We start from the raw sequence: 23291 nt of genomic DNA, 5'->3' as shown, positions 1-23291 counted from the left end.
TTGATTTGCATAAAGTCCAAACGTCCAAACTCCATATTGCAAGCAACGTGGGGCCTCCAGTATGTGACCACAGGTACCTTTCCAAGTATCTTAGCCTGAAATGCTACTATTTCTAACCTCTAACTTAGCACTTTGAAACTACTAGACATTCTTATAGTTTCCAATTTCCATGCTTTTCCTTTACCTGAATTTGCTAAACTGTATGTTACCTAACCACTAGGACCCAGATCAAATAACCTCTCTATTCAAGCATCCTCTGATGTCCCCAGTCAGAAATCCCTTCTCCAGCTTTGGTGCTCTCGAGCATTTTTGTTTTTACTATGCTTAAAGCACTCAGCACATTCTCCTTAGTATTATAGTAATTATATCATAAAACTATTTTTATTCTTACCCTCCATTTTATAAGGCTACAAGAATATTTTATTCACATATGCATGTACTAAATTGCACATAAGGTTCTTTGCACAAATATATTCATTAGTGATAGAGAATTCTACAGAATCCAAAGTCTATCAGCATGAACTAAGTCACACTTTGTGATTTTAATTTGAAAAGCTGATTCTTTTTCATGTCTGGGAAATCTGTAGAGCATCTACACTGGCCCATGAATGCCAACTCTCATTCTAAGGGTATGAGAATGTTTTGCATAAACTAAACTGTTTGTTTTGCATAAACTAAAACCTTTTTTCAGGCTATGAAGGACAATATGGCAATAAATGACCGGGTTTCCCTACAAACATGTCTTCTTACAGCGTTAGTGGCTCCACTGGGAGAATGCTGTGCATTGGGGATCTGGTGATCCAAAAAGCACAACTGCAGTAGACTTTTTCCCCATTTTAGTACTCTTTCCAATTGAGCTCCCCTCAGTATAAACACTAGTCTATTGTTGAGAGTAGCTGTTTTCCACAGGCTTATATCAGACATCATGAATCTCCATAAAATTAAACCTCCTGTGGAGATTTAAGGAATATCCATATAAGTAAAGCCTCTTCCTCCCAGGAGATTCAACCTTCATTCAAGTCTAGGGTACAGATCAAGAATCAAATTTTTAAAGCTTCCCATAGTTGATTCTGATGCCAGGCAGTTTGGCAACTATTGGCATTTATGGAAGGCAGGCAGGGGGAGATTGCATGAGGAATTAAGAGTTAAAACTGTATTTAAATACAAAACAGTATATATTTTAATAAGATTTGTAAGAATTATCTCTACTTCCTCCTTGAAGCTTATCAGTATTTTCAGTGGCAGGAATAAGTAGTACTCTTGGCCCTCATGGTTATGGAAGAAACAAGACATTCTCTTTCAGTCCCAAGAATGAAGCATGACCTGAAAGCTCTTCTTTCCACAGCGCTCAAAATCATGACTCAGCAACTATTTTGAATTCTAGGTCAGAGAAATTACCCAGAATTAGCCCTTTTGTCCAGCCACATATGTCTAAATTAGTTTATAAGGTAAGACTTTTTTTTTAGGCCTATTTTTCAACTCTTTTGCTTTCTAATTTCTCCCTCTATAGTCTGTTTCTTCCCCACAGCCAACCAAATCTCTCTTCAGTGTTCATATGATTGCCATTGTCTTTGTCAATGAGTCTTCCAATAATCTCTGGGTGTTCATGTCCTGCCTCCTAACTCACTTACTTCAAACACAGTTTCTAGAACTGTTGCCTTTCTGGTCCAAACATTTTATGTCAAAACTGAAACTGTACTTTTATTATTTCATTCACATTTAGAAATGTTCTCTCTTGGTCCATAAAAGATTTGCTGAGGAAGGCAATCTTTGACTCACTCTGGCAAATACTTCCATGCTATAATTTATCACATATACAGATGCCAGAATAAACCTCCTAAAGGGCAACTTCAATCAAAAGCCTTAAGTGTCTCTTGAGAATATACAAATGAAACTTTAGACTATGTGGCAAAGCCCTCTAACATATTCTCTGGCTCTCAATTCTTGTACTCCAGCTGAAAAAGGATATTACACCTTCACTTTCCTCAAGACTGCACATATCAAGACAATGAACCTTCAAGTGCACAAACTAAATATGCCCAAGCAAGGGAAGAAATCCAATGGTCTAGAGCAGAAGGATGCAGTGAAGAAATACTTTAACATCTAAATGTTTCAGAAAAAAATCTAGTGCTTACAAGCTAGCATGGCTCAGAAGTATTTTCTACCCTTATGGCTTTTGCATCAAGGTTTCTAATCTAGAAATAGGTCAGTGTTTTCATGGTCAGGTAAATTTGATTGATGACACTGATAATGAAAGATAAAATAGGCTCATTTTACAAGCAGTTTGCAATAATGCCATGATCTTAAAATTAGCTGTCTCTGTATTAAAAACACTTAATTTTTTAAATAATCTCCTTTTTTATCTCCTTTTTTATAGCATTTATCAGTCTAACTTAATATATAGTGAACCTATACACTTTACCATCTAACTCCTCTGACAAACCCCCAATAGGGTGGGGATTATTTTTCTGCTTTGCACAATGATGTGTCTTTAGCACTCAAAACAGTGTCTGACATATCACAAGTGCTTGATAAGGCTTTACTGAATAAATGAACGAATGAATGAACGAATAAACAAAACCCAAGAGTGAAAGTTCCTGACCTAGGAGCCAGGCAATCAAGGTTCTAACTACTGTGACTTTAACAAATCATTCCGCCTGTTTCTAAAGCAAAATGATAGCTCCCATGTTCTTCAAGGTCTCTTTCCACTCTAAGATACTAAACTTGGGATTGAAACCAAGCCATTTCTAAGTAAGAAGTAACATTTACTGATAATTCAATATATATATATATATACATATATATATATATATATGTATATATATATATATATATAGAGAGAGAGAGAGAGAGAGAGAGAGACACAATAGTCTGTGCAACTTCCCACCCTCCCACCTCCACATGTACATGAAGAAGGTATGAGATCATCATAGTACTAAAGAAATGCAGCTTCCAGACAAAGATATAAACTACTCCACACCAAGAAAACTGAGATAAAATACTATCTTCAAAAGATGTTTTCAAAGCAGACTATCTTCAACATGAGCAGATAAACTCCAGTAAGTAAACTAGGAAATTACCAACAAACCGTAAACTATGCACTTAACACATACGCAGGCCACCACTTACCTTTATGGTACCTGATGTTTACCAATAGGCGATAAAACATGTTTATGTTATCATGCAAAAAATTAGGGAAAAAAACATCATTGTGGGTATGTCATGGTTCAGGCTTGCAATTACAAGCCAACCAATATGATTCCAATTTTACTAAGACATTCTGTTTACACAGAAAATAAAAGAGATGCACTCTAACTGGTTCTGTTGGTCAATGCAAGTGTATTAAAAGAAAAACATAGGTATCATACCCATAAGTTACATTATTAAAGTCAGGCTACCCATGCCCCATTTTCTCCTGGGCACAAACCCAGAGATACAGCCAAGTAAAACATTTTTTAAAAAAGGTCATCCAGGGCAGTCTTCTTAAATCTTCCATAAGGCAGTCAGATTAACCTTTTTAAAATGCAAATATAACATCATTGCTCTGATTAACACACTGCAATGCTTCTCACTACCTTTAGGCTAAAATTGTACATCCCCTAACATATTAGGTCTTATCTACCTGCCCATAATCTTCACACATACCATTTTCCCCTCGGGTTTCCCATTTTATAGTGCCTTAGACTTAGTTGGCACTCAGGTACTTATTGAGTTTTACTGACAGGAAATACAGGCATAAACAGGCTAAAAAGAGTAGAAGAAAGGTACAAAAGCAAGTTCCTGAGTCTAATCTCTGATCCTTTTACTTATTAAAGTAACCAGCTTAGGTCCAATGAAGGAGTCATTCATGCTAAAACCCCAAGTTAACAAACGAAAACTTAAGCTTCTTTACCTGCTCTCTCAGAAAAAGAAGGCCTAAGTCAACCAACCTTTGCTTGTTTGCTTAGCACAAGTTACCTAACACAACTCCAAAACTTTCCTTTTCTCCATATAAGGAGAGTAACCCTGCTTTAACCAATCAGCAAGCTCCCAGTGCAATTTCTTTGCTCTTGTTCACTTTGGTCTAAAAATCTCTTGCCTTGTACAAGCTCTTCAGATCTCCTTTCTATCTGCTAGATTGGATGCTGCCTGATACATGAATTGCTGAATAAAGCCAATAAGATAGTAGATCTTTAAAATCTACTCAGTTAAATTTTATTCAACACAACTTGGGTTATTGCCCTTATAAAGGAGCCAAAAACAACCTATTAATTGTTGATTAGCCATGGCTGCCTCACTGCAGTTCACTTTATACAGTAGATGCTCTGAGTCAAGCATCCCAACTTTTCCAACTCTACATATGAACATGAACACAAAAGCACCAAGAGTACTGACTTTAGGGATACCAATATATTGTAGAGTAGACAAATTCACAAATACAGAATTTGTGAATAATGAGGCTCAACTATATGTTCCTGCATCGCAAGTTATATAGGGCTATGGCATTTATTTCACTATCTAGTTATTTTGCTGGGATTTGAGCTATTCTAAGTCACTAATCACAGATAAAAGTCCTTTCCCTCTCTATCCACTCACGTTGTAATTAGCCTTCTTTAAGTTATGTTGTCTTAAAAGGAGTATATTGCTTCCATGTTAGCCTCTAATTCAGTGAGGACCCACCAGGTCCTCAGGGATTGGCACACAGTCACCTAACATAACAGTCAATAAACACTAGATAATTTAAAGAATACAAAAATCCTTAGCTCTGGTTTGAAATATTCAAAAACACTACGAAATTTGTTCTAAATGATTCTCAAGTACATGCAAAAGTTAGATGTATGTATATGTCTGTATAAAACTTAGTTTATTACTATATTGAAAAGAATCATGCTAGACATATCCAAATACATATTTTATTGTTTAATATATGACACTAAAATTCTATTTATGTACCTTATAATGATGTTTCTATAAAGGTTCACTAGGTTTTGCAAGGGAACTATTCATGAAACAAATATTTACTAAGCTTCTACTGAATATAAAGCACTTAAGTACTATGCAGGAATAGAAATGTGAGTAAAACTTTCTAACCTCGAAGAGCATACAATTTTCTTTCACAAAAGAAAAAAAAGGGGAGTTTCATGGAATTAATGTAGACCAGTAAGTTAAGACAAATTTTTTTTTCTTTGAAACATGGGACTTGTGATATGTTTCAGGTTGTTTTTCAGAGCCTGAAATTTAAAATAAGCCCTTCAATTTCAAATTAAATCAAATTGCATTCTTTAAAACACAGAGCTAATATGATGAAAATCTCTCTCAAGTGGCATGTTTTTTTAAAGACAGGAACTCCACCTGAAATAAGCAACTTTCCCAGCTGTTTCAATTGGTAATTGTGGGTGGTTTCTGTGTGGGTGCAAAAATAGGGTGGTTAAAAAAAGTGGAAAACAATAATTCAATTGTCCAACTGAGAGCCATTAAGAAGTAAAATATGCTTCCTCTACAGAGTTCAAAAGAAAATGTTATTTGTATAAACAATTTAGGCATTTGGAAATGTTCCACTTTAATAGATGACTTCCTGATTTATATAACCACATTTAAGTCAGTTGTAATGAGGGTTTATAATAAGTAATAGATTCTCTTTTGATTCAGCAAATGAGAAGGTAATCTGTTTCCTAGGTTTAATAAAAATCACAGGTCTCTTTGGAAGAGTTCTGTTGTAGTTGGTAATGACATTGTCTCTGGTTTGCAAATTTTTTTCCTAAGAAATGCTCAAGAAAAGTTGAATGGCCACACTCCATCTTAAAATATTAATAATATCTGTATGGATGAATATTTACAGCTCATCACCAAATTCTGAAGAAAACCTTTCCAGAAAGTATTTCATAAGTTAATACTTTAAAAGATGAATTTTACTGGGGCATCTGGGTGGCTCAGTAGATAAAGCATCCAACTTTGGCTCAGGTCATGATCTCACAGTTCCTGAGTTCGAGCCCCACATCAGGCTCCACACTAATAGTACGGAGCCTGCTTGGGATTCTCTCTCCCCTCCTCTCTCTGCCCCTCCCCCACACACACATTCCTTCTCCCCTCTCAAAATAAATAATAAACTTTAAAAGTTAAATTTTATTAGTTTAAGTTGAAGACAATAGGTTCTTTTTTAGTTAAAATCATTTATGATCTTTTAAGTACATTTCCTGGGTTTATAAATATATCAGTTATTATTTTTAACCTGAAACACAGGTTACTACCTCAAAGTGTTTTTATGCTATATAGGAATCCTTTTAAAACACACAAAGGAAACCATTTGCCATGCCTCCCACCCTGGACTATATTCTTATTTATCACTTGCAAAACCGGATTGAACAGTACCTTTCCATTGGACCTAACAGATGTATCCTCGAAGTGGATGGATTTATTTGGCAAAAATTTATGCATTCATTCCCCATAGTAATTTCTCTAACAAAGAAAATGAAAAAGAAACTTCCAACTACTCCTTTGAAAAGTTTCTTCCACTTCATACCCTCTGAGCAGGCATCAATGATCACTCTCAGGCTCCTGTCTATACATACCAAAGTGATTCAGACTTACACAGTTAAGTCACTTTACCACTGTATCACACTTCTGAGAGGTAATCAAACAACAAATATTTGCACCTAGGCAAAGCACTCCTGGCTCAGGAAGACACAATGAAGCCCTTGTGACTTGAAATGTCACTATTTTAAATTTGTCTTAGTCTCACCTTTTGACATATTCTCCTAAAGAAGGAACAGGAAAGAACCTAAAACGTAGAGCACACTACAGACAACAGAGTATACAAAACTTGGTTCGGTTTGAGTTACCGTCCATCCATCTAAACACATATAATTTGTACACAGGTTTCCATATAAAAGGTGTTGTGTTTTTTTTTTTTTAAGATGTAACAGGTCTTCATTCTAAGAACTATTACGCACTAACCATCATTATTGCTATGTCTGCATACCTGCATTCAAAACAGTAAATACATGAACTAGAATACATACATTAGTTATGTCAGAAAAATGTGAGCAATTATTACGAATGTATTTTGATCTGAATTACCTAATTGATGGCCTCATTTCTCCACTCAGAGCTGGGAGTTATAACCTTAGTTGACAAGTGGTTGTGTGTTGTCTGTCTCTACCACAGGAATTTTCTGTTTAGGTGTGTCTAAAGGAATGACGTCTCCACCTAAAATATTTACTAGCAAACTGACTCTCCTTCTTGGTAAATGTTTAATCTCTTAAGAGCAAGGTTCATGTTGTCCAAAACTTTCCTGAGAGTTACCACAGGCCATCATACAACATCGCTAACCAAGCTGTTTATGCACAATTGCAAATGGACTTTTCAATGGTTTCCAAGATTACATAGAATGAACAAGATCTGCCTCATATTAATGACTCATATTTTTATTGGCACTAGTGCAGGCTGACTAATATCTGATTTTTAATCTAGACTTTTAAGACTTTGGTTAAAAGTGGTTTCAAATTATAGGCACCAAATACAGGAACAAAACAAAGTAACTTTCAATCCCCAACCCTGGTATGGATATAAATTCTGAAGTGATAAACTAAGATTTACAGCCCTTTATTATCCTATACTCTCACATGCTAAATTCACCTAGCAAAACAACCTGTCTAATAGGTAGATTCACATTAATAACTTTGAGCTTCTATTGTTTGAACGAGCCAGTGTAAACAGTGTTTTTAAATGGATAGTATTTTATTTTTTGTAGAGATAGCCTTTATTTCCTACTAGTAAGGTTTTAAGGCTAGACATGACTTTGGAAGTTATCAATTCCCATGCATGTCTTTACACCAGTACTGACACAGTGGGCATCGATTTTTGCATTTACACACATATTACTTACTATGTAAATATAGTTAAATGATGGTACATTTGGTATCTGGTCTACCCATATAATTCTTTAAGAAGGATGGAGTCTTACACCAGTTTGTAATCACTCCATACCCTCCCTCACCAATTTCTAAGCCCCAAATGTCCAGCTGGTGAACTCCTAGCTCCCTCCTAACTCAAGATCTTTAGTCAGTTCAAAAACTAAAGCAGTATACAAAGCAGGCAATTAGAGCAGCTGTGAGAAGTTAAGTTGGATGGATTCAACAAGCTGCTTCCCACCAGGCTAGCTCTGTAATTGGCAGATAAAAGGGAGCCATCAAAAGCTAACGTACAGTTCACTTATCCTTAGAGAAGAGGAGTAATGACCTCTAACTGCTCTTAAATGGAAAGGAGGGTGCTAAAGAGAGAGCTCAAGGATGCTGTCTTGCTTGGGACTTCAATTCTGGAAACAACTGACTTGTTCTCTGAGCCTGAGAAATTCCAGACTGGGTCCCAGACAACTAATTACATTTTGCTCCCTTCCAAGCCAGCAATGTCTCACTAATGCTGAAAATGAAACAAACAAAAAAACCCCAGCAAGCACAAGTCCAAAAGGGTGAGAGCAGAAGGGGACACATGACGAGTGGGACTGACTTACAGACCAGACACAGGCCTACACATCTAAAACACTCCCGGAACAGCTTCCACAAATTAGGTAATTATATTGATATGGAAACAGCACCTTCTTTTCCTTACTTTGCTCAGAATCTGTTTTTCGCCATATTCCATTATAAGCACATTGAAAGCAGACATCTTATTCATCTTCCTACCACCTTCCCACCCATTCCCACCACAACTCACAGTGTCATGCTATTATTACTCAATACTACGTACGAGTCACAGCGGTCCCTATTTCATTCCTCTTATTAAATCAGAGGAATAAGAGGCTGAAACTGGGGCTTCAACACGCTATTTTAAACAAAGCTGAAACTATGTACCTTCCCATGCAGAATTAAACCTGATGAGAAAAATAAAAATAAATAAAACTGATAAAGGTGGGTAAGGATAGTTCTTTGCACTGTATCCACTCCAGCCTTACCCAACAGTGTCAGGGATACATTCCTAGGTCACTATCCTTGGAACGACAACTTGCAATATCCTCATCATTCCTTCAGGTTAGGAACAGTTATTCAAGTCTTTTCCTCTTTCTTATACAGTTATTTCAAAATGTTTAGAATGTATTTGAGGGCTCAGATAAAAAGTGTTGGGTGGTGAGGATATGCGAACATACCTATATTTTTACTTTATTTGTTTCTTACAATTTTTTTACAATACTTTTTGCTCTAAGTTAGGTTTTCCTAATAAAGTTTTAATGTTTAACTCAGATTCCCAATAACAGGAGCTACATAAGTCTCCTGATTGAAAGCAACAAGCAATATTATATCTACCCCTACATAGCATTCATCTTCTGTCCCCCAATCTTTTATCTAACTCCTTAAAGCCCTCAAAATACTAGAATTTCATCTACCATTCACTGCCCACCATAAATGTTAACCTACTGATCAATTCACACTTTTCAAATCTAATCTGCAAGAGCCACAACAACATCCATTTAGCCAAAGTGGAAAGAGACAAGCAGACCAATGTTGAATATCAAATTCACCACAACCTGTGAAAATCACCTAACATGCCTGAAATGCTGCAGGGCATGTATTTAAAAACCCTACCACTGCAGTTACATGTGACTTCAAGAAGGTATTGTAAGTAAAAAGTTTAATGGAAATTAAGAGAAATATGCAGAAATGTTTACTGTACTCTTTAGCAAGACCAACTACAAGAACCTTAAATGTTCTAGAGTTTATTTCATAAGTTTATGTATATGAACCTGATGGAATAATTTGAAGTCATGAAATCATTAAGAATCATAATATCTATGAAAACCCAGAAGTATTTACCATAATCTTCTTTAAAAGAAAACAAATTTATATATATATAATACATATAATATATGTATATACATGTATACATAATATGTATATAATACATATATAATATGTATTATATACATATTATATATAAGTAAATACATATATAATATGTATTATATACATATTACATATAAGTAAAAAATTAAAGTTTATAGGGAAAATTATGTCATTTATTCAACAATTTAAGGGTCTACCATGAGTCAGGCCCTAGGTCAGGGGCCAAAGCTAAAGTAGTTTTAAAAAAAGAAAAGACAGATCTGGCCTCTGCCTTCTTTGAACTACAATTACACTACTAAGTGAAAATAAATGCTATTATATAAATATGTGGGTTTTACTTTTTCTAAATAATAGTGCTAACATAGTAGTATTTTAGTAATATAACCTAGGCTTTTTGGCCAGGTGTGTGTTACAAAGCCTATGCTGGGGGCTAGACATTTATGAAACAAATGTCAAGAAGTATTACACAAAAATGACAACCATTGTTCCAAGTGCCAGTGGCGCATGATCACTGATGGTGCCCTTTCTCATTCATTCTGTAAAGAGAAAGAAGTCATGCTGTTGAGGCCCATGTGGCAGTCCTCAACCTTCTTCCGACACGGCTCAGCTACTTTTCATCACAGCATCACAGGGAGGAGGAGTCATTGATGACTTCAAGAGACCAGCTACCTCTATACCCACTCAGAGTAGCTAACACTTCTAAAGGAAAAACCCAAAAAAGTGACCACCTGGCACAGCCCCTCTGAAAGCCTGCCACCTTGACCACCCTGTTGTATGCATAATGCAAATCCCATATGCAGCAAGATCTTGTTGAAGAACTCTGCATTCTGCCAGTGATTTCTCCAGAAGGAACTTTTGTGAATGTAGGCAAGCTAAAGCCACACAGTGAATCCGACTCATTCAGCTTATCTTCTCCTGAGAGCCTCTTTTTGGTGGGGATAAAATTGCCTTTTCCTCTCACAGCTAGGTTTGGACTTGCTACTTAGGTTTTCAGAAATAAAAATATACTGTTTATGAATACATATATAACTGACAAAACAATGAAGAAAAAGAAATGGTAGAGGAAGCAGAGGAAGGTGATTGTGGAGGGGCATGTCAGGGATTATGAATCCTTGCTACTCAAAGTATGGTCCATGGACCAGCAATGTCAGTATCACCTTTAAGTCCGTTAGAAATGCAGAATCACACACTCCACCTAAGATCTTCTGCATCAGAATCTGCATTTCATAAGATCTCTAGCTGTTTCATATATACATTAAACTTTGAGAGTCACTGTTCAAAACACCTGTAATATTCTGTTTTTTACACCTGGAAGGTGAGTACATTTAGTATTATCTCCTAAATGTACATATTCTATACAGACTTTTGATTATGTGGCATGTCTCTAATTCAGCCTCAAATGGACCCACTATCTACAAACTGTTAAGTAGTGATTGTTAAAATGTAGGGAAAAGGAATGCTACATGAATCTGATCTTCAAACAGTAAAATCAGATACAGATTAAAACTTCAGAGATCACATAACCCAACCTCTTCACTTTATGGGAGATAAAACATCTGAATCAGGAATGGGCATGTCTAGGGGTCAGACTGCTTAATTATTAAGGCAAAGTTGGATTAGGGCTCAAGTTTCCTGATCCTCAGTAATGTTCTCTATCCTATAGTAATACTGGTTTAGTACATCATAACTGATTTCTTTCTTTATAAGCAAATACTCATGTTAAAAGAAAAATCAAGCTGGGGCACCTGGGTAGCTCAGCTGGTTGAGCAACCAACTTCAGCTCAGGTCATGAGCTCGTGGTTTGTGACTTAGAGCCCTGAGTTGGGCTCTGTGCTGACAGCTCAGAGCCTGGAGCCTGCTTTGGATTCTGTGTCTCTCTCTCTGCCCCTCCCCCACTCATGCTCTGTCTCTCTCTGCCTCCGAAATAAATAAACATTTAAAAAAATAAAAAGAAAAAAGAAAAATCAAGGGGTGGGTGCCTGGGTAGCTCAGTTGGTTAAGCGTATGACTTCAGCTCTGGTCATGATCTCACAGTTCTTGAGTTCGAGCCCCGCATCAGGCTCTGTGATGACAGCTCAGAGCCTGGAGCCTGCTTCGGATTCTCTCTCTCTCTCTCTCTCTCTCTCTCTCTCTCTCTTTCTGCTCCTCCCCCATTCATGTGCGCACATGTGCTCTCTCTCTCTGTCTCTCTCTTTCTCTCTCTCAAAAATAAACAAACATTAAAGAAAATTTTTAAAAATAAAAATTAAAAAAAAGGAGAAATCAAGGGGCACCTGGGTGTCTCAGTCGGTTCAGCATCTGACTCTTGATTTCAGCTCAGGTCATGATCCCAGGGTCCCACATTGATCTCCATGCTCATTGCACGGAGCATGGAGCCTGCTTAAGATTCTCTTTCTCCCTCCCTCTGCTCCTCTCCCTCACTCACGTACTCTCTCTCTCTCTCTAAAATAAAATTTAAAAAGAAGAATACATTTTTAAAAAGAGAGAAACCGGTCTTACATTTTTTAAAAAGTAAAATAATTCTTAAAACCAGTACCTTGTATATTTAATAGTGGATGTCCAATATGTATTTGAGTGAATGATTCACTTTGAGGCAGAGACAAACATTGTTATCTACCTCTTATCAAAGGGCTGAGCTAAATTATAGAATGATGAATAAATAATTTCCTTATGGAAAAAAACAAGAGTTCAATTTTTAGACAATATATAATACTCTCCTCTACAATAACCAAAAATTTCCCTAATACTTTTATTAAAGTCAGAATATTTTACATGTTTAGTATTTGGGTACGTGAAATCTGTTTGATTTCAATGAAATCACTATCTGAAGCAGGACTTTTAAATTACATAGAATATTAAAGAACAGTAGTACTCACCAATACTAATTTCATCATCTGTTTCAGCATCACCAATACATTCAAATTGGAAATCTTGCAGTGACTGGGAAAATTTCTGTACTGCCATAGACAGATCTGCAATTAAAAAGTTTTAAAAAATTGTAAGTTGAAGATACCATGAGATACTCTAAAGTTTCCATGTGCATTATTATATAACTCTGATTTTAATACTATATTTACCAGAACCTTTCAAATACTAGCTTGACAAATTTAAGCAGAATTTAAGGAGACTACTAAAGAATGATTTTAGGAACTGGATCTGCTCTGCTCACTGGGGATTTGCCCATGTAAGAAAGTTTTTGGTGCTAGTTGTGTATTATATGGAAGCCAATTCCCAAAGCCTTTATGAAAGAACTACCATTCACTCCCTATAAATGGAGCATTGATAAAAAAAAAAAAGAAAGAAAAAAGAATGCTACTAAGGTTGCTGGTGGGGTGGGGTGAAAGGGAGGGGAAAGCAGCCAACCTTTGATTAGAAAGGGTCACCAGTATATGGACTATAGAGCAGGTACGGAATGTGTTTTTAACCAATAAACTACTGAATTAGGTCTCCTAAAGTGAAAGACCACCTGAAAGGCTATTTACAAATAACCTTGTAATTTATAGGGGACCTCAAGCTAAATATATTCTTCAATCCAGGCTTCAGCCTGAATAAAGTCCAGAGTGTGACTAAATCCAGAAGAATTCTTTATTCTTGGAGAGAATAAAGTAAAGCCCAGAATAATGAGAAGTAAATCCCTGGGATACAGCCTAACAGAGTGATTAAGAATGCAGACTCTGGAGCCAGGCTGCCTGGGTGGAAATCCAAGTCCCACCAAGTATTTGCTATGTGACCTTGGGCAAATTATTTAACTCCTCTGAGCCTCTGTTTCCTCATCTGTAAAGAGTGAATAATAATGGCATAACCACCATAGAGTTCTTTCAAGGACTGAGCAAATTAATGTTTGCAAAGGATTCTGAACTGAGCCTGGCATTTAATAAACACTGTATAAGTTTTTTAAGTAAAATTATAAATCACTCTGAGAGTGCAGCATCATAGCGGCTTTAAAGGTTCCACCTCTCAGAGCCACTCTGATCATCCATACTAACCTTTCCACAGAAGTCTGTGCCAGTAGGAAAACATACTTTTCTGGAATTCACTATACACTTCACTTAGTGGTATTTCCCATGGGTTCAAGTCCAATACGTGAACTCTTAATTTTAATTTAAGCAACAGGACCCAATGAAGACTCTCTCCTTAACTAGTGTTTAGTCAGGCTCCTCTGAGCCCTCATCTTGTCTAGTTTTCTGCCTTGGCTCTCAGTCCTCACTCGGCCTACAAAGCCCAGTTTTAGCAAGAATCTTGCCAAGTCAGTTTAGAGAAAACTCCCCAACTCTGGATACCCGACCAAAATCTTCATCCCCTACATTTAGTCCTTCACCTGCCTTCACCAAGAATCCTCCTTATCTTTGATGTCTTCTCCTAGTAAATGGAATGGTGTTCCATCCACCAACACCCGCTCTATCCTGGCTTCAAGCCTGCTCCTTGGCTATAAATCCCCACTTGTTCTTGTTGCATTCAGAGTTGAGTATTCTCTCTCTCCCCTATTGTGTGTGGTAAGCTTGACACCTTTAGCAGTCTTGAATAAAGTCCTCCTTAACATTTTAACCAGTGTCAGCATAATTTTTTCTTTAAGAGAACACTTGTGATCTTGTGCCTAGACATGACGTCAGGACTTACTGTGGTAACCCACCATTCACGAAACCGTAAGCAGCTATCAATGTAAGTACTCATGAATGAACAGATCTTCAAAGATTAAGGTCACTTTTCTGTGTCACTATTATCCAAAGAACTCACCAACACCCTGAACAAATACAATTTTGAAGATGACAGGCCTCAAGCTTCAGAGAGGCTCTAAAAAAAAAAAATCAAAATACACACACGAGACAGATTTTTTGAAAAAACAAATTACTCTCTGGAAAGATGATGGTACTCATAGATAACACCTCTTTTCACAAGAGGACTAAAACTTTGGGCCAGCTACACATTCTGCTTGAGAGGTACTTTCAATTTAAGAGAGAAAGTTTTAGGGGCACCTGGATGGCTCAGTAGGTTAGGCGACTGACTTCGGGTCAGGTCATGATCTCACAGTTTGTGAGTTCGAGCCCCATGTTGGGCTCTGTGCTGACAGCTCAGAGCCTGAAGCCTACTTCAGATTCCGTGTCTCCCCTCTCTCCACCCTTCCCCTGCTCACGCTCTGTGTCTCTCTGCCTCTCAATAATAAATAAATGTTTAAATTTTTTTTTTAAAAAAAGAGAGAAAGTTCGATCAGCTTAAGAATGTCTCTGGACTGGACTTTCAAGAAGAAAGATGAAGAGAGCCTTCTTAATGAATTAATAGTCAATGAAAACACAAACACTTTATTAGAACTAGACTTCACCAATTACCTTTGAGGCCTTGGACAATCATCCATCCTTCCATTTTTTCTTATCTTTACAATAGAGCAGTAATACTGATCTCACAGGATTGTTCTAAAGACTAAATGAAGTATGTGCCTGGTACATACTAGGCAACTCAATAAGCGGTATCAGTTATTATCATTCAAGTCCAGCTCATAAAAGTGGGGAAGTTGCCTGGCCTTCTAGACAGAAGTGCACTGTGCAGAAGTACGCATTTATCTGATGGTGCACAGCTCTGATACGATGGATAGAGAAATCATAACACCCTACATCAAATGTTATGAGAAGACAAAGAAAGAAAGTAGACTCCTGGGATATTTTAAGCCAAGCTATATGTGCGTACTCTCCCTGAGACAGGGAAAACATCCCATTTAATGTCCCTGTATTTTTCTATGTACAATATAAAGAGCTTATGGTAAAATGGATTTGAAGTCACAGAAGCAATTCCTACAGTAGAGTTGAGATGAGGGATGGTACATACAGGTGAAATCAGTGTGCTTACGAGAACTCTGTAAGACAGATCGTTCCTTCACTACCCTCCTCACCACTAATTCCTCTCAGTTTCCCCTCAAATTCAGTGAGCTATCTGGAAGCTTTGTCGAAAGGAACTCTGACACAACATCCCACAACCGACCATTTATTCCTGAACTACTCTTTGCTTGCTCCTTCACTAAGAAAGATAATCTGCTTTCTCCTTTCACAGACATCACAGTTGGTGCACTAGAATAATGCCTGTCCCCAGACAAGAACACAGGAGCCCACTTTACCGGCTACTCTTGTCAACATAGCCAAGTGATTGAGAGTGTGAGTTCTAGCAGCAGATTACCTGGGCTAATTTCCTGCCTCTACCTATCAGTGACATGACTGTGGGCAAGTTCCTTAACTTCTCTGTACCTCAGTATCCTCATCTGTTAAGTGGAACAGAATGTGTCTCTCAGGGTTACTGTGAGGAGTAAATGAGTTAAATATAGATGAAGAACTTAAAACAGTGTCTGGCACATTGTTAAGCATTTAAAAAATGTTGGCTAATTTTTATTGAAGCCTTCCATTTGGGTAGAGTAATGTCATTTCCTCAATAAAAGATGAAGTTCTATACTTTCTGAATTCCCCATAATTCTGTACTTAAAAACATTAAAATACAGATATGTTAACTTGTAAAAAAAAAAAAGTGTTGGCTATTTCCATGTAAACATCTTAGAAAAGAAAAAAAAATGTTTCAGGAATGAAGGTAGCAGCTATTAGACCTTAGATAACCTTGGAAAGTACGCAAAAAAACCCACCTGTTGACAGCAGTCTCAAATTCTCTCTTACTGCACTGCAACTGGGCTATGACGGAGACAACCTGATTATTCAGTATTTCTGAGTAAGAGATACATGTCTATTTCAACACTAGAATGAAAACTGCACAAATGATCTCTGCATAGTCCTTTTGGGAGCATAATGAGACAGAATTATATTTCAAAAACTTGGTTCTCAAGTTAATTCAGATAACAATTCCAAAATAAAGGGAAGTTCAAAATATGACTTATTTTCAACTTCAAGTGTCTGGGTTCTTGATTTTCCTTTTATTTGTTCTCCTTTACTAAAAACCATAGTAATAATCAGGTCAAAAATATTACCAAGATAAAGAACTTGCCAGATATTTTCTGCCAGTAACATTGGTCAGTCTGCAAAATGAGGAATCCAGCTCACAGCTTTTAATCTTGGCTCCATGTCACTCTGAACTAGAAAGCACAACACCTTCAACTGACTTGAAACTGCATGAAACTGGAGGGAGGGGAGGGTGGGTGATGGGTATTGAGGAGGGCACCTTTTGGGATGAGCACTGGGTGTTGTATGGAAACCAATTTGGCAATAAATTTCATATATTAAAAAAAAAAAAAAGAAACTGCATGAAACATACTATTCCTTAAATGTCTAAAATTCCTAAACAATGCCCAGATGCATACAACAGAAGTACTGGTTCTAAAACCTTCTAAATAAAATTGATTCACATCTGATTAAAACCTAATTTTTAAAATTCTATTGTTCAATTTTAAAGTATCAAAATGTATAATGATAAGAACCTACATTTTCTCTTAGATACAAAAAGAAAGATCAAGTGTATAAAACATGACAGAGAATTCTAGTTTAGGCAAAAGTGTGTCTTTCTACCTATTTCTATTAGAACTTGAGAACAAACAAGAAAAAAATCCCAGTCAGAGCTGCCTGGCCACATTCTAAGGTGAATGCAGAGGAATAACATTTACTAGCAAGCAAGAATGTACATAGTAAAGATGTCATTAAGTAGCACCCGTACCATATCTTTTCCATTTGTCTAACCTGCAAGTTAAGCACGGTTGTCTTCACATGTATTCACATTACGTTGGAAGAAATTACACTAGGCTTTAATTAGTCAGGAATGTTTTTATATCAAAGAGTTAACCTGTAGCACCCATGATTAGATGATGCAAATGAAACATTAAACTTCATTTCATTAGAGAAATAAAACACACTTAATAAATAATTATAACTCTTCTTATACATTAGGAGCCGCCTTTTACTTTAGAAGTGTTAATGAAATTATTTTTACAATGTTATCTATGGAGGTGAGCTATATTTATGTCAGAGCAAGTACAACCAGCAAGTCTACTGGTACAAGGCAGTTCTTCCTGAAACCCAGTTGATCTGAGATTGAATTTAAGATTCAGAGGGGCAATGTGTTGCAGACATATGTGTTGTAGAATTATACTCACACTACCATGCAGAAGGCAGACAGTACAAAGCAACAGGAATACAAAGGTAAACATAAGATATAACCTTTCCTCCAAACGGGTGCAGTCCAATAGGAACATGGGGCATGTAAATAAATCCTATCATAGGTCAATTGATAAAGTGTCTTACAGAGGTTAATAACACCATCACTACAGGGGCACCTGGTGGCTCAGTCACTTAAGCATCCAACTTTTGATTTCGGCTCAAGTCATGATCTCAGAATTCATGAGATGGAGCCCACAGCTCTGAGCTGACAGCACAGAGCCTACCTGGGATTCTCTCTCTCCCTCCCTCTCTCTCTCTCCCTCTAAATAAATAAATAAATAAATAAATAAATAAACAAATAAATAAATAAATAAAACTTAAAAAATAAATAAATAACACCATCACTACAGATGGTACTTACTACATGCTGGATACTTTTCCAAGTACTTAATGTAAATTAAACCATTAATTCTCAAAACAGCCACAAAAAGCAGATATTATCACTCCAACTTTACAGATAAAAAAACTGAGGCACAGACAAGTTAAGTGACTTCCCCAAGTTCATACAAGCTAGTAAATAACAGCCAGATTTTCAACCCAGGAAGCCTGGCTCCGGAATCCCCATTTAACCATACTGCCACACTGCTCTGCACATAAAGGAAGCAAATAAGAAGGCAAAATCAGGGGTGCCTGGGTGGCCCAGTTAAGCGTCTGACTCGTTTTCAGCTTGGTCATGATCTCACAGTTCCTGAGTTTGAGCCCCACATCAGGCTCCATGCTGACAGCGCAAAGCCTGCTTAGGATTCCGTCTCCCTCTCTCTGACCTTCCTCTGCTTGCTCTGTATCTCTGTCTCAAAATAAATAAATAAACATTTACCAAAAAAAAGAAGAAAAAGGCACAGTCAGTTCTGCTTGAGTGCATAGGGGAAGGCTTCTCACAAGAATCAATGAAAACAGAGACTTAAAAGATTTGACAACACACTAGGCATGGCCAAGTTTACAAAATGTACAGGATCTTCCAAAAGGCATCTTCTACCTACATATCCAACCACACCTATCAAGATTCACTCCAAGCTGGGGTACTGGTTAACACTAGACACAAACATCCAGTCTCTTATAATTATGTTTATATTGTTATTCCACTTTCTAGAGATATACTCTTCTCCATGGTCTCTTTCAAGAATTTGCTCAAGCTCCCATTTCCTCCAAATATCCCTTCCTGATCCCTTCTAGTTTAGCATAATCTCCTCTTGTATTTTCCACTCCATGCTGTGACTCGCTTGCTATGCATCCTCTATTTTACCTTTTACCCTATTCACCCTGTTTTAAATAGTGTAATAAAGGTAGGAAGTTTTATCATCTGCAAATACTATCCAAGTATTCAGCACCATTTCTTATACAAGTGAGCTCACTTTTTGAAAGCATGAATCTCTGTAGGGTAGATAAATTCTTTCAACTTTCCGGATGCCTTCCACCTTCCCTTCTCCTTACTCTTGCAAACACCTGATGTGGCTTTTCAACCACTGGTAAAATGTGGATTGTCAACTTTCCAAAAATAATAAGTAATAAAATGTTTTTCTATTTACAAGAAGCTTTGATATACATTCACAATGATAGCAAGAGTATTGATAACATGTTTTATTATTTCAAAACTCTTACATATTTTTTCCTAATTCTCACACAAAACTATGAGGGCTGACACTCTGAAATTTAAGTACTAACTTAATTAGCCCAATGTCTAAGGAGAGCCGGACTCCAATCTGGACAGGTCTTCTACTCCCCAAATATGACATTCTCTCTGCTACAAAGCACAGCTAATTCCCAATGACTAACAGGCACTAAAACCAGGGAGGGTGTGTCCTTTAACAACATCTAACTAAGCCCTTATCTGCTCTATAAACTCTAAAATAGTAAGACTCCAAGTATGAAACTATACATTAGAGCTAGCTATGCTCATTAGCATGGTATAAGGTAGCAGCAAACATACGTTAGATAGTCATTATGAAACACCATGCTAGAAGCCAAAGGACACACACAGCATTCTTACACTTTCTAATGCCACAAGATAACTGAATAATATTCTAGGTGTTAAGCTTTTTGAAGGTAGATATATATTCTTCATCTCATTTTGCCCTTAGTGCCCAATAGAAAGCAGACTCAAAAGAGACCAGAGGGACCAGAAATACAGAAGTGTACACCAATGTGTTAATATAAAAATCCACTATAGATTTTACTTTACTGAAAAGCTTATGGCATTGGGAACATACATGAGTATAAATGGAAGCCTTAACTTACTAAAAAGTATACTGAACACTACACTGCAGAATATTCAAGAAATTATCCACTAAGCCTGGGTTTTTAACACCTGCAGTTATGTTTTTAGTGTTCTCTCTGAGAGCCACAAATGTCAGACTGATAGATGGAGAAAAGTCAAAGGAAAAGAACACTAGGTGTGGTCAAGTATTATAAAAATGCAATGAGAACTTGTCAATAAAAATCATTTCTATGGCTCTTATCTAAACAAAGTTTTAAAGGCCCACTTTGTTATTTCCCTATTTACATAAATGGGTAGAAAATACTGGTTGTCCAATATCAACAGTTAAAGAAAAGTCTTCATAAAGAAGGTCCAGGACAAAGCTTAGTACTACTAGTCACTCAATATATGTATCTTGAGCTAAAGTGAAAATGAGTGACTTACAGTAATGGGATCAAGCAATTTTCTTTCCTTGCAGGCCTTGAGAAACGCTGTTGCATGTAGCAATAGCCATGTTCACAGGAGGTCACCGAAGACAAAAATCACAGAGGGCAATGGGGCACTGATGCCGTTCTTCATCCCTCTGGAAATGCAAAAAGAACAGACTACTCTCGGCCACTAAATTAACTTGCTGTATTTGCGAATGGAACAACATTGCTTTGGCACTGTAAAGTTGGCCTAGCTTTAGATGTCTTCATTCATTTTTATGCTATATGTGTGTTCAGGGTATTATTTCTGGATCCTGTTTTGGACAAATGTACCTTTGTGGTAGGCAGTGTAAATCAAAGCATCTGTTTTCAGTGATAGTCTTATGTGATGAATGTTGCTCAGATCTGGGAAGAAGTCCTTCATTAGAATCAATCATTCTTTCATGTCATGAATTAAGTGTGCACATGAGTGGAACAGATATGGTCACTAATCCTGGGACCTCCACGTACTGCATGCAATGTGTCTTAGAGCAAGCACTTAGCTTCCCTGAATCTCAGGTTCTACATGTACAAAAAAAAGATAGTAAACCCTTGTGAGACTGTCATGAATATTACACAAAACTAGCTTAGCACAGTGTCTGGTACAGAACAGAACAAACTTGAAATACTGGTTCTCAACAAATGTTAACTATTAAACCACTATTTACTAAGATGGCAAATGCAGAATATGAAATATTTTCATTGTAAGCATAACACATTTAGTCTGTGAATTAAATTAGTATCTTCAGGACAGCTTCAGTGAAAAAAAATAGTGCTGACCTCTAAGACCAGTTTGTAATCCCATAAGTGATATGTGTCTGGCAAGTAGCTCCATAAGATTCCAACCTAAAAACAAACAGGAACCAACAGTTGGGCAGATTTTATCCGCAGTTTCAATAAAGCTACAAATTCCATGAAAATTAAAAATGAAAACCCACAAAGGCTTCACTGCTACTAGAAGTAAAGTTAAAAATAGAAAGTTCAAAGTATGAAATAAACCACCCATCTTTCTACCCTGGGGGAAAAACTTGAAAAAGGAAGGGTAAGGAAACAATGGCACACTGTAGTTTCTCAAGATTCTCTCCCTTCCTCAATAAGCATTCCTTTGCTGCCTTTGACTTTTCTCTTCCTCACACTCACACTTTCCTGTATGATTAGTCCTCAGTCACCTTGTTTTACCCCAAAACTTGTTTTCTTTCAAAAAGTACTGTACATTGGGGCACCTGGGTGGCTCAGTTGCTTTAAGCAGCGACTTCGGCTCAGTTCATGATCGCATGGTTTGTGGGTTCAAGCCCCTGAACAGCTCAGAGCCTGGAGCCTGCTTCAGATTCTGTATCTCCCTCTCTCTCTGCCCCTCCCCCACTCATGCTCAGTCTCTGTCTCAAAAATGAGTATGTTAAAAAAAAATTTTTTTTAACTACTGTATATTTATATGCAGGAAACTCCAAAGTGGGGGTTTAACTCTGAATGCTGCACTTCCAAGCAAAATTGAATAAAATATCCCCCGCCTTTTTTTGATTTAGGTAAAAAACACTGACATGGAGAACTTCGCAGGTTTCCTAAGCTTCCCAGCAACACAGGATGTCCTGGCACATTTTCCTGGTCTACTATCCCACCCATACCTCTCCCTAGTCCAATCACTCATTTCCTACTACTTGCCAAGCACCTACAACTTACACTCTTACAAACAGATACAGCAACAGTGAAGTGTTTTAGTGTTCTACCCTCACCTCCAGCCCACTTTTCTTTTGACTACCTGAAGTATCCTATCTATCGAAGATAATGACTCAGGAAGAGTATTTAGTGTTACCTTACCTTTCATGTCACACAGTAGCCTATTGCTAATTCTTAAAGCTTACTTTTTCTATCAGCACCTTCTTGATATTATATACCGAACACATTTGTGATAAAATTGGACTAGTTAAATTACCTTCTTAAAGCACCACATGAGTTGTTACCTACTATGCAATTCAAGCATATCATCTTTCTATTAGGTTTTTCAGGACATCTTTTTTCTCAAACTTCTTTACATCCTCAAATATGCCTTGGCCAAACAAACCACTCTAAACTTTAGTTCTCTCAACATCCATGAAGTCATTCCCCATGTTGGAAATATCCCTTTGCTTTCTGTTAATGACCTTCAAATGTCTTCAAATACAGAGGTACTCACAGCTCTGCTGTGAAGCTTCATCATACCTCAAAGAACATCTGGCTGTACTTGAAGATGAAGCATGTAGCTCCCTTCAGTCTTTTTGAAGCAACTTTAAGACCTACCTCTCCAGATTAATCTAAAAGCCACTCTAAATAATCCAGTCATAGCAACACATCTGCTGGTTTACAGATATCAAATACTGACATGCCTTATCATACACAATAGTATGTCAAGAGTTCACAAAGCCATGGATAATTTTAGTGTTACGTTCTTGGTGTTGTAACTTTTACTAGAAAACTGGGGAGATAGAACCTCATTAGTTTTATCCTCTTTCACATATTTTTGAAAGTACATATTGTGAGTAAACCAAGAGTCATGTGAATTAACTTACATTTTGTTACTTCCATCAAGGCAGCCAGTTCGGGCCATGTCCTCAGACTGAGGGTATATTTTCCCCTCCTCTAGTAGAAAATTTTGAGAAGTATTACATTACTGTCATATACTGCCTTTTTGATGTCTACTGATATA

At 37.0% G+C, this 23291-nt stretch overlaps 1 protein-coding gene across 2 annotated transcripts in view; it reads right to left on the bottom strand.

The window, feature by feature from the left end:
• ARHGAP42 (Rho GTPase activating protein 42) overlaps positions 1–23291 on the bottom strand; it is a 310333-nt gene that overhangs the window by 222323 nt on the left and 64719 nt on the right. For both annotated transcript variants that reach the window (XM_019450169.2, XM_019450170.2), the window contains exon 2: positions 12692–12787. In XM_019450169.2, coding sequence (XP_019305714.1) covers positions 12692–12787 — 96 coding nt within the window. The remainder of the gene's footprint in view (positions 1–12691; positions 12788–23291) is intronic.

This window comes from Panthera pardus, unplaced genomic scaffold (assembly GCF_024362965.1).
Source record: "Panthera pardus isolate Hobbes unplaced genomic scaffold, ASM2436296v1 HiC_scaffold_12, whole genome shotgun sequence".
Taxonomy (NCBI): Eukaryota; Metazoa; Chordata; class Mammalia; order Carnivora; family Felidae; genus Panthera; species Panthera pardus.
Note: the sequence above shows the minus strand (reverse complement) of the source record. Positions and strands in the feature narration are given on the sequence as shown.